This window comes from Notamacropus eugenii, chromosome 4 (genome assembly GCF_028372415.1).
Source record: "Notamacropus eugenii isolate mMacEug1 chromosome 4, mMacEug1.pri_v2, whole genome shotgun sequence".
NCBI classification, from domain to species: Eukaryota; Metazoa; Chordata; class Mammalia; order Diprotodontia; family Macropodidae; genus Notamacropus; species Notamacropus eugenii.
Window position 1 is genome coordinate 288830798 of NC_092875.1, and position 12762 is coordinate 288843559.

Below are 12762 nucleotides of genomic sequence, written 5' to 3' on the forward strand. Positions count from 1 at the left end.
AAGATTAAGCAATGTCATGAGGGCAGTGATGCAAAACGTTATTTCTTCTGTGACTGCCAGACCAGAAGATCTGTCTTTTCATTCTTCTACTAGTCTAATGATACCCATTAACTAGTGATTCTTGTGTCAAAGCTGAACACCACAGAATGCATCTTGGGAAAGTTAAATTCACTCAAGCTGGAAAGGAAGAGAGACCATAGGGAGAGATTATGATTCTGGGGCATGAGACCCATGGATGAGGTGTCCTCTGATTTATGGGGAAAGGGATAACCAATAACCCTGGAAAACTTCTGGTTGCTGTTAGAGAAGGGAGATGGCTGAGTGGGGTTGAAAAGGAGCTCATTTGTGGTGAAGCTGAAAGGGCTTTTAAAAAAAGCTAATAAATTGCTAAGCATAGTTGTGTCTGTCTGTTGAATGAAAGCTAGTGTTCTCAGCACCTTCTGAATTTCAATGCCCAAGGGCTAAATCCAAGTTACCCAGTCTTAGATATGACTCTGCTGATATCTGTGGTAAGCTAGTATTGGTTACAATGGCAGTAGCATGAAGTTCTATCTATTCCCAGAGGTATAGACCATGCCACCTGTACATTTACTCACAAAGTTATAATCCTTAATTTCAATCCTCATCATAGACCCCACCTAATAAATTAGACATCAACATATGCAAAGTTCCTCACTAGCTCAAATGGAACAAGTTTGAAATTGCTTACTCAGTAACACAGTATAAAAGAAAAAAAATACCCCCTTATGTCATTGAAATACAGATACTGATTTTGAGCAATACTTGAATTTATTGTATCGTTATATAGCATGTTTGTAGAATGATCAATTAAATATCAATTTTTTAAAAATACTTAGTGCCAAGGTCAGTGGAGCATCCTAAGTGGAACTGGCGGATCAAACCAGAAAGCCACGACTTTGATGAATTAAATCACATCCTTCAAGAGAGCAAGAAGCTGGGGAAAGCCCTTGAGAATCTCTCTAGAAGTAAGTTCATTTATTTTGATTATAATATGATTCTCTAACCAATTCCAAAAACATAAGATGTTTACTGATAGTGTCAGTAAGACATTTCTACCACTTAATTATGACTTCTCCTCCACTAATGTCCTACTTTGATTTGTGAACTTGGCATGGAGGTTATCATGGGTTTTCAAAAGCTAAACCAGAAGACTCTAAGCACTGATACCTTTCTGGAAACTGGAAAAAGCTTAAGTGTATGAGTTCAGTAACAGACATATGTCTTACAAACATAAGACATCTTATCTAAATTTAGAGAGACCAGGACTTTGAGCTCCAGTAAATACATGTTTTTTTGCCCTAGCTATTTACAAATAGTATGTAGTAAACTGTGTAGGACTCTACCTTCTTTAACAGAATAGAATGTGATTTCATGGTGTAAGGAACAAGGAATTATTGTTGTTCAGTTTCTTTTCAGTAGTGTCCAACTCTGCAGGACCCCATTTGAGGACTTCTTGGAGAGGTACTTGAGTGGTTTGCCATTTCCTTCTCCAACTCATTATACAGATAAAGAAACTGAGGCAAACAGGGTTAAATGATTTGCCAGGGTCACACAGCTAGTTAATGTCTGAAGCAAGATTTGAATTGAGGAAGATGAGTCTTCCTGACTCTAGGCTGGGCTCTCTATCCACTGTGCCACCTAGCTTCTCATATTTGTTCACAAACATTAGTCCAAAGAGCTGCTTGGGGCGGTGGGAAGATAAAAGACTTGCCCAGGGTCTCATGCCAGTTTATGTAAATGTAGGATTTGAACCCAGTTTATCCTAACCCTGAGATTCTCTAGACACTGATATTCTGCCTCAAAGCAAGTACTCATATCACTTATGTCATAGACTTGTGAAATATTGAAGTAATTATCATTTCTAAGATAGGCTAGTCAATTCTTAGAGCATAGGTAGAAAGAGCTGGTAGACTGTCCGTGGAACATGCCTTTGTTGACACACTTTGATATGAAAGAGTGGGAGAAGAAACAAATCTGTAAAAATTCCCTTTTGGGTAGTATCCCCTACATTCTTCAAGAATTTCCAGCTACACTATCTTAAACACTGGACAAGGAGTTGTTTCTCTGCAGCTCTCTTTCTAGGAGTCACTAAACTTTCTTGCCTCAGTTTCTTCAGTCAAATGGGGACAATAATAGAACCTACCTTGCAGGGTTGTTGTGAAGATCAAATGCGATAATATTTGTAAAGTGCCTAATATAGTAGGAACTTCTGTTGACCAGTTGTTATGTCAGTCATGGCAGATTGTTACCTCAAAGACACTGGAGTGATTTGCTATTTCCTTCTCCAGCTCATTTTACAGATGAGGAAAATAAGTCAAACAGGGTTTAGTGACTTACCCAGGGCCACACAGCTAATAAGTATCTGAGGCCGGGTTAGAATTCCCCTTTTCCACACTCGAGGCCCAGTGCTCTACCCATTGTTCCAACTACCTGCCTATAGGAAGCACTATATCAATGCTTATTCCCTGTTTGCTCCCAATCAAATATGTATGCACACACACAAATTTCTACTTCCTTAGAAGAATATCCCAATATCCCATACTGAAAGATGAGAATCCAAATACAGAAGTTCCACTATCCTTAATGGTAAAAGGAGTATATTAAAAAAATCTAAAGAGGCTTTTTCTATTGTTTTTTGTTTCCATTTTTTTTGTCCCTCTAGCTTCATACTCTTAGAAGGAGATAATTGCCTAAGCTTATTTGGGCCTTTTACCAATGCTTTCTTTAACCCAGTTTCATTCCTTCCACCTCATCATCTTCATTTTATCAGGTGGCACTGTTCATAATGTTCTACCATCTTTCACAGTAAGATTTCCCAAATGTGTTTATATTCTAAGCTGGAACTGCTCACAAAGCAACTGGGATGGCCCAAATATGTGCAGAGGCAACACAATTTTGAAGGCTTTGAGGGAATCTTATTGTAAGCTATCTGAAGGCTAGGAAGTTATCAAAAGTATGGGGAATATCTTATACCATGTTAATATCAAAAAATTGGAACCCATGAGAGTATCCATGACTACTGAGTGCTCTGGCATATTTACAATACATAGAAATGTTTTGTGAAGATAATCTATACATTTATCAGGGGAATCCTTGAGGAGGGTATTGAGGTACCCCATATATTTATAGATTCTTCATAGGTTATGAGGTCTTCTTGATTGTGGATAGCATTATTCTGATTACGTCAACCCAGGAACATTTCAAAGCCTCCCAAATGAGACTCATAATCATGGGATTTGAAGGTAGAAGGAAACCTCAGTAACCTTCCAGTCCAACCCCATATATGAAAGGAATCCCTACCATAACATAGCCAAGAAGTGGTCTTCTATGTTCTGGTAGAATACCACAAAGAAGAAAATCACCAGAAAGTAAAAATGGAAAGAAGGAAGGAGGGAAGGAGGGAAGGAGGGAAGGAAGGAAGGAAGGAAGGAAGGAAGGAAGGAAGGAAGGAAGGAAGGAAGGAAGGAAGGAAAACATTTATTAATCACCTGCTATGTGTGAGTCACTCTGCTAAGTGTTAAACACTTGGTGTTTAACCTGTAGTTGGATCAAGGTCTCTGGGGTTCTTCTCAGGGGACCCCTGCATTATTGACATTAAGATAATAATAATGACTATTTCTATATAGCATTTAAGGTTCATAAATCCCTTTACAAATATTCTTGTTTGATCCTCACAACCTTGGGTGGTAGGTGCTGTTATTTTCATTTGACAGTTGAAGAAACTGAGGCAGACAGAGGTTAAGTGACTTACCCAAGTGTCTGAGACTAGGTTTCAACTCAGGTTTTCCTGACTCCATGTCCAAGTTCTACCCATTGAATCACCTAGATGACTCAACATTTATTACTCCTTGAATCTCACCATCCAATCAGCTCTTATTCCTTCAAAATGAATTCTTATCTAGCCCATGTCTCTCCACACTCTCCACAAAAATAGTATGAAATATTTTATCAAAACCTTTGCCAAATATATAGGTGAACTATATGCAGAGCGTTATTCTCATCTACAAATTTAGTTAATTTTGACAAAGAAGGGAATAAGATTAGCCTGGCATGCCTTGTTCTTAATGAACCCTTGTTAGCTCTTTGAAATCACCAGTTCTCTTTCCAGATGTTCACCACCCTTTAAAAATCCTTTCTAGAATTTTCTCAGGAATTGAACTGAAACTCACAGAACTGTAGTTTTCAGGTTCTGTTCTCTTACTGCTTTTTAAATTGCACCAGTATTCGAACTTCTCCAGTCTTTCTCTTTCATGGTCTTTCAAATATCCCCAACAGTGTTCCAGCAATCACATCTTTTAGTTCTTAATGGGGGTGGGGTGGGGATTTCAGTACCTGAGGATGTGGTTCTTCTTGGCGAATTGATTGAATTCATTAAGGGCAGCTAAGATGCTCACTTATTTTTGTCTTAGCAGCTGCAGCTAGGTGGCACAGTAGGTAAAGTGTTGAACTTAAAGTCAGGAAGACCTGAGTCAAATTCTTCCTTAGACATTTACTATCTATGTGACTTTGGATGACTCATTTGACCTCTCTTGGTCTTAGTTCCTCATCTGTAAAATAAGGAAAATAGCACCTACTTCAGAGGGCTGCTGTGAGGATCAAATGAGATATTTACAAGTATGTAAAATGCTTTGCAGATCTTAAAACATTACATAAAAGTCATTGTCGTCATCATCATCACCATCATCACCATCACCATCATCACCATCACCATCACCATCATCATCAATCTTGGCTGTCAATGTCTTTGTTAGTTTTCATTGTGGTTGTTGCTGTTGTTTTATTTCCATTACAGACGGCATTCCAGTTGGCAAAGAAAAAACAAAATAATTTATCAATTCTACCTTATCTCCGTTTTCAGTTGACATTGTCCCATGTATCCCAGCCAAATATCTTATTCTTTCTCTGATCTTTCCTTTCCTTCCAATATCAACCACAAGAACAGCAAAGTTTTTTTTCCTTCTTCTTGGCATTTATTGCCAGCCCTATCTCATTCTGATCTATGTGATTCTTGGCACTTCATATAGAACTTTCCATATTCTTTTATCTCTGTTATCTGGTCTTACTCTCATCTTCTGTACATTTATTTTCTTTAGATCTAAGTTGTTTGCAGAATTCTCTGTGTACCCACATTCATCTCCTTAGACAAATCCAGTTTGTCCTCCTCACCAGAATTGTTTCCCTTAGTGTCTTTAAGATTATTACTTTCTTAAACATCTTCCATCTTTCCTGTGCTGAATCTCCTGTAGCATTTCAGTCCATGGATTCTTATGTGTCTTTCCTCTGAACTCTGTTATATCCCCTTTCCCCAAATATAAGGTGCATGTCAGACTATGCATACATTTCCTCTTCTCTATAGCAAACTCCAGAATGGAGTGTTCTCCGATCTGTTCAAACAGATGTAATTGTTCCATGTACCTTTTCTTACTTACCTTGCCTTGTCTTGATAATATTATCTTGTCTTTATCCTTCTTGTGGCTACTTCTTCTGGTTCCGTTCCCTGTTCTTCCTCAATTCTTTCAGATCTCCCTAAATTATCATTCACCTTGCTCTTTTTTCAACTCAGAAGCAGAATTTGAACCCATATCTGATCCTGGATTTCATTCTCCATCAAATTTTCCTTAATTTCCCCCAGCATTTTGCCTAGTCTCTCTACTCTGCTTAACCCCTAACTCACTTAATTAGCCCAAATACTTTGAGATGGCCAGCAGAATTTCTTTCTTTTTATTTTATTTACCTTGAGCCCTTCTCATCTCTTCAAAGTCAGAAGAAGTCAATTACTCTGGGGTTTGGGTCCCAGACTATGATATGAAATTGTGTAGACAACCTGTAGAGCTTGTCCTTCCGTATATTTTGGATAAACATTGCAAATATATAACGCATTGCATCTACATGTCCCCAGAATCAAACAAGAGGAATGAAACAAGTTGTATAACTTTCAAAAAATTTCTACTTGCCAAATTCTCTTAATGATCTGAATCCCTGAATCAAGGATCTATGTTTTGAACACAAATTTCTTTCAGTGACCATGTGCTGCTGAAAGTGTTAGAATGTTCTGGACCTTGAAGAATCAAGGATCAGCATTACCAAAAGTACAGCAGAGATAGCAATGTTGGGTACAAGTTCGTTGTAACTTCTTACAGATAAGGAATTATGAAGGACAAGCAGTACAAAGAGTATAATTAAAGAAATATGTAATTTAAAAACAATTATAGGCTGATCAGGTGGCAAGAATAAAAGATGAATAAAAAGGGAGCCCCTGTACTTCACTGGCATCATGATGTTATCCAAAAAAGTTTGTGGCACACTGAGCCTCGGAGGTGAACTTGTAGGACATGGGTTAGGACTGTGCAAGTTTGGTGGATGTAGATGGTTTGGGATTTATATTGTTGAAGAGAATGCTCATCTTGATGCCATCCCAACTCCACTGGAGTATGCCTACAGAGATTACATATGGATGTGTACATATATGTGTGTTAAATATTTACTCATATACATACATGCATATGTAATGTATATGTAATATATATGTGTATAATGTATTTATGTGTGTATGTGTGCATACACACGCATATATATAAAACATATCCTCTGCAGGTTGCCAATGAATTGAGATCTGTTATTGGGTACCAACAGTGCCTAGTAAAACACTTAAATCATATACTAAACATATGTCCCTCTCTCTTGATACCTGAAATACTAATTTTAAGTTAGTCACATCCGGAAACTTCCATAATAATTTCAAGGCACTAATGGTTTTAGACTAGCGAATTAATAAAATCATTTAAATGAGACGTAGCTTGGGACTTTTAAAAGATTCTGAATGATTGTTGATTAGATAGTACCTAGAAGCTATTTAAAAGTTCCGGTGAATAAAGTGGGCATGAGTTCTGTGAAGGCAAAACACAGAATCACTTAAATAGGACATTTTTGCATATTAATGTTTTGAGTATTTTTTTTCAAGTCACAAAATTTAAAAGATTGTAAGTCTTGTTGTAAAGCTATCCTTTTGTAAAATGTTTTTGCACCTTTTACATTAAAGTGCCGTATAAAAGGGTTCTTTTGTTATTAGAGTAATTAAATCAACCTTTATGAGGTTCAGATAGACAGCACACTGATAACTTCTGTGATGAATAATGCTATAGGACTTTGCAGGGGGTTTCCATCTAAAACTAAAATAATTCTATCTGTGAAGTGCTGTCCTCAGCTTGATATAATGGTTCAACTTCTTTTATATCTGCCTTAGATCTTAGCATATGCTGAGTATATGTAGATGCTCATTATATTCTTGTTAAATAAATTACATGGTTCACTGTTACACAGATGTAACTGTATTGTAGGTTATAAATTCTCCTTTGATTTTGATGTATAGAAAGGGAGGGAGCTCATGTCTAATGACTTTTCATTTTCTCAGGAAAATCTGAGGTGAGATTATTTGCTGATTCTATAGAAAGAAGGAATGTTGTATCGAAGGATATAAAGAGAGTGGAAAAGTTTTGGAAAAAAATCACATACAGAAAAAAAGAGCTTGCTATAACACTGGCAGTTTGGCATATTAGATAAATTGCTGACCTTGGAGTTAGGAAGACCTTGGTGCCAATCTTGTCTCTGACATTTACTAGCTTTGTGACCTTGGACAAGTCACTTAACTCTGTTTGCCACCTCTGTCTCTATTTGCTAATCCTGTTAGCTGACACTGGCTCTGACCTTGAACTCAGCAAACTGAGACTGGCCATTACAAGCAGGCTGTAATCAGTATTGGCGGAGGACGTTATAATACCAACAATAACAAAGTCTCAGGTCCTTGACTTGACGTAATACAATTAACCTGAAAGGTTCATGTCCATTTAAAGACATTCTTTTTTTTCTTGATAAGGCCATGTAATTTCTTTTTTTCCAATTTATTTATTTTTAGTTCTCAGCATACATTTTCATAAGTTTTAAATTTTCTCCCTCTCCCTCCCTGCCCCCTTCCCAAGATGGCATGCAATCTGATATGGGTTCTGTACATACATTGCTATCAAACACATTTTCACATTAGACATGTTAACATAAAAGAATCATAATGAAGTGGAGACACCATGAGAAGCAAAACAAAACAAAATAAAACAAAACATAAATAGTCTACTTCCCTGTACATTCCAACTTCAGAGTTCTTTCCCTGGATGTGGATGACATTTTCCATCTGAAAGATGTTCTTAAAAGATTCTTTCACCCCCTGCTTTCCAACATGGATTTTATCTTACAAAGACAGCTAGTTAGTGCAATGAATAGTACACTGGACAAGACGTCAAGAAGACCTGAGTTCAAATCCAGCTAAAGCATTTAGGTAAAATATTGAACAAGTCACTTGACACTCTGTACCTCACTTTCTTTATCTTTGAAATATGGATAATAATCCCACCTGCCTCACACGGTCATTGTGAAGATAAAATGAGGTAATATTGTAAAATATTTTGCACACTTTAAATTTCTAGGTAAATGCTATTATTATGACAGATAAAGATAAATTGATTTTGTTATTAATATTTATCACTTTGAATGAATTGACATTCACCTAGTTTGATAATATAGCTGATCTATTCCCACTGTGATATGAATGAGATTGGGGTGCAACTTTGAAAGTGGCCATATCCCAGGAAGTTAATAAGATTCTGCTTCAGGCATATCAGAAGATAATTTCACTATTTAAATACCCTGAAGCATCAACATTCAGCAGAGTGTGAAAGTAAACCTAGCTTAATATACTTCTGAAGATTAACTTACTGATAGCCAGAGTTTACCCAGTGAGGGGGCAGTTGGGCCTTTGTTTTTATGCTCTGCTGAGAAATTTATGATCCTCTAGCTACTTAAGAACTTCCCTTAGTTGCATGCAGGTTAAATTTAACATTGTCCAAAAGGGGTTTGGCTCCTGTTTCAAATAAAAATAAGCTGGTTTAGTCAGAAAAGGAATCTAGACTATGAGAGCCCTCACACTGGAAGACATGAGGTGTTGGAATTGTAGAATATAGTTTCCCTTCCAAAAATAAAGGGAAAGTAGAAGCCAGGTTTTTTTTTCTCCCACAATGGTAACAAGTTGCCATGGTAGCAGCATAAAAAATAAATTAATCCTTATTACCAGGAAAATACCATGATGCAAGACTATGTTTATACGGATGATAGGAGAGCCCATATTCTCAACCAATCTCTCTTTCTCTCCTTTTTCTTCTGTTCCTCCTCCTCCTTCTTCTTCGTCTTCTTCTTTCTCTTTCACTCTATTTCTCTCTTTCTCCCTTTCTTCACTCCTCCTTCTGTATATAAATATATGGAATATATAATATATATGAAATATGGGCTTCTCTCTCATCTGTGTAAACCTGATATATAGATATATGGTATATACACATATATATTTGTATATGATATATACATATTGTGATATACATATATGTGTATATAGACACACGTATTTTTATGTATATATGCATACGTCTTCCTGAGACTTTCTTAAGGCTCAGGTGTTAGAGATAAGCATCTCATTAAAAATATATTACCTAGAAAGCATGGGCTTTCTGGATGATATCAGTAATCCAAGAGAAAGAATTCTGTGATACAGAGGAAAGGATTTGGAGATGGAGGATCTGGATTTGAATTCTGAATCTCATTTATTTGTTCTGTTGTCTTGAGTAAGTCACGTCTCTTCTCTAATCAGTTTTACTTTCCAAACTGTAAAATGAAGAATTTGGACTCTATTGCTAAAATTCATTCTAACTCTAAATCTTTGAGCCTTTGATTTTGTAAAATAAATACTTAGGCTTCAAGAGATAGTAATTACCTAAATAATTCAGGAAACCTGTGGCCAGAGCTATAAGCAGTGGCAGGAGCTGTTTGAATTCATATCCTCTAGTAAGTACAAAACCCGGAATCTTAACCCTGAAAAAGAGTTATAGATCATAGATCATAAATCATAGATATAGAGCTGAAAGCTACCTTATGGGTCATGTAGTACAATCCCCTCACTTGACAAATTAGCAAAGTGATTCCCAAGGAGGTTAAGTGAATTGTCCAGGTTCACACAGTTAGTAAGCTTCAATGCCAGAATTTGAACCTAGGTTCTACGACATCAAATCAATGCTCTTTCTGTTATGTGGCAATGCCTAAGATAATCACCTTGAGGGTGTACCAGAGATAGGTGGTGCCTATAAAAGGTGCCCAAGATAAGTGGTTCTCAGAGTGTGTTCCAAGGACCCCCCAGAGTCTTCTGAGACTCTTTCAAGGAATCCATAAGGTCAAAGTTATTTTTATAATAATAAGATTTTATTTGCCTATTAAATATTCCCCTCAATTCCATGAGGCTGGAATTTCTTCATATTGTTCAATTACAACTACATATCAAAACTAGCTAAATGCAGAAGCTGATATCAGAATCCAGCTATATTCTGTTAAGCTAGATATTAAAGGTATTTGCCAAAAAATATGTAAAACAGTAACACTCTTCTCAGTATTCTTTTATTTTAGAAAACATAGTTTTTTCATAAAATGTTATTTATGTTAACATGTGATAGATTTATTATCATTATTTTCAAATGAATAAGTAATATTTTTAAAAAATAATATTTTAAAATTTTGTCAATTTTTATTTCAAACATGCCAAACTCAGATAAATATAATCCAGTCAATAAGTAAACATTTGTTAAGTGCTTATGTGCCAGGCACCTAGTGCTATGTGCTGGGATACACATTTTTAAAAAAAGACAGTCTTTTGCCCACAAGGAGCTTACAACTGAATGGGAGAAAATAATACATGAAAGAAAATTTAAAAGCAAGAGGGAGAGGAGAGAGGAAAAGAAGGTACTTGGGGGAGGGGGTATAGTGTAGTCCATTCTAAGGATTGTAGCTGGTGAGAAATAACTGATCTGTGAGTGCTCTAAAATGGAGGCTTGGGGAAGAGTTGTTTGCTCTGCCCTCAGGTCTTAAACTTCAAAAAGGGTGTTAGAGGCTTTCCAGTCCAATCTGTACCCCAAAAGGAATCTCATCAGCAACATTCCCAACAAGTCATCATTCCAATTCTGCTTAAGTCCTTTGAGTGAGGGGGAGCCCACTACTTCCCAAGGCAACTCATTCCTTTTTTTCCTAATTTTCCTAATTTTATTTACTACTATAAATTAATATAATATAAATCTATAGGTTCTACCCATTCTTTTCAGTACTGCCCTCTGTGTCCAAACAGAACAAGTCTAATACCTCCCCTAATTTGCCTTGCAAATATTGGAAGGTCACTATTGTATCCTCCTCATTTTCTTTTCTTCAGGTTAAACATATCAGCTTCCTACAACTAATTCTGTTTTGGTCTTGGAGATTTAACCATTCTGGTTTTCCTTTTCGAATGCCCTCCAGCTTGTCAATGTTCTTTGCAAAATGTAGTTCCCAGAGCTCAGGACCATCCTACAAATATGACCTGACAAGAGTTCAGAGGACTACAAGACTATTGCCTCACCCAGTCTGTGTACTATGCTTCTGTTAAATATTTCCAATGATTCCATCAGTCTTTTGAATTTTTTTCTTTTAGTGAAACTGCTGGTCCATATTGAGCTTGTAGTCAACTAAAAAACTGACATATTTTTCAGAAGATATGTTGTTGACTCACATTGTCCCTGTTTTAAGTGATTGTTTTGGGATAAATAGAAAAGAAAGCTAGGATCACAGAGTTGACATGGATTCATCAAGAAAAGTTTATACTGACCTAACCTAATTTCCCTTTTGATAGCCTAGTAGACTCATAGATCAGGGAAACGTAGAATCAATTAGACTGGCCTAATATTGCATTTTTTTTTATTTTGATCATTATCAAGGCAACCTAGATTGACTCCACCCCCACCGTTCACCTCTATTTTTTACAACAGAAATGCTAGTTTTACAAGTCACCACTTTAGACCTTTCTGTTTTATTATTATCTTAGCCCAGATAGCCTCATAGAATGAACCATTTTTTGTTTGTTTGTTTTTTTTAATTTTCAGAAGAGCTTTCTTTCTTCTCCATCTTACCTTTTTAATGTCATTGATGTTTGATCTTAGGGAAGTTACTTAACCCCTTTGTTCTTCAGATTTCTCATCTATAAATTGAAAGTGCTGGACTAGATGAATTCTGAGACTCCTTCTGGTTTTACTTTGATGAACTTATGATGAGAATGATTTGTCTGCATTTCCAAACTTCATTTTTAAGACTTCTATCCCTCCTGAGCAGACTTCCTCTATTGAAATCAGATCATGGGGCATTACTTATTTTTTTTCTGTACCCTTTCAAATCTGTTATCTTAAGATCTAGTGTTCCTGTCAGAGTATGTCTAGTTTCCCATTCTTCCATCACAAATGATAACTTGGAATGATCACTTTCCTCTCCCCACCTTCTGCTCCCTATCAAAGTTCCCAGTGTCTCTACTTCAACAACCCATTTCTGATTGATAAGAATCATGTCTATAAAAAGTAATAGACTTCATTTTCTCCACGTTTTAAGAGATCAAATTATCTTTAAGACAAACCACCTGTGCATTTGGCACAGCTAGAGTGTGAGCAAATGTGTGGATCAGTGAAGTTTCTCATTATTCTCGATCATGTGTTTCTGACAGGCTTGCAAAGTACTATCTCAAACAGGATAGTAGATGAATATGGGATCACAGAAATAATTCAGTTCATAGGCATTACTTACAAGGCAAAAAATGGAAGTATAGACAATTTAAGTTGGGGTCATAGGAGGGCAGTGTTGAGA

General features: G+C 36.5%; 1 protein-coding gene across 5 annotated transcripts in view; it reads left to right on the plus strand.

The window, feature by feature from the left end:
- Positions 1-12762, plus strand: part of C4H8orf34 (chromosome 4 C8orf34 homolog) — a 451431-nt gene that overhangs the window by 91288 nt on the left and 347381 nt on the right. For 4 of the 5 annotated variants that reach the window (XM_072604790.1, XM_072604789.1, XM_072604791.1 and 1 more), the window contains exon 4: positions 858-986. The exons of the other annotated variant lie outside the window; for it this stretch is intronic. In XM_072604790.1, coding sequence (XP_072460891.1) covers positions 858-986 — 129 coding nt within the window. The remainder of the gene's footprint in view (positions 1-857; positions 987-12762) is intronic. 5 annotated transcript variants of the gene reach the window in all.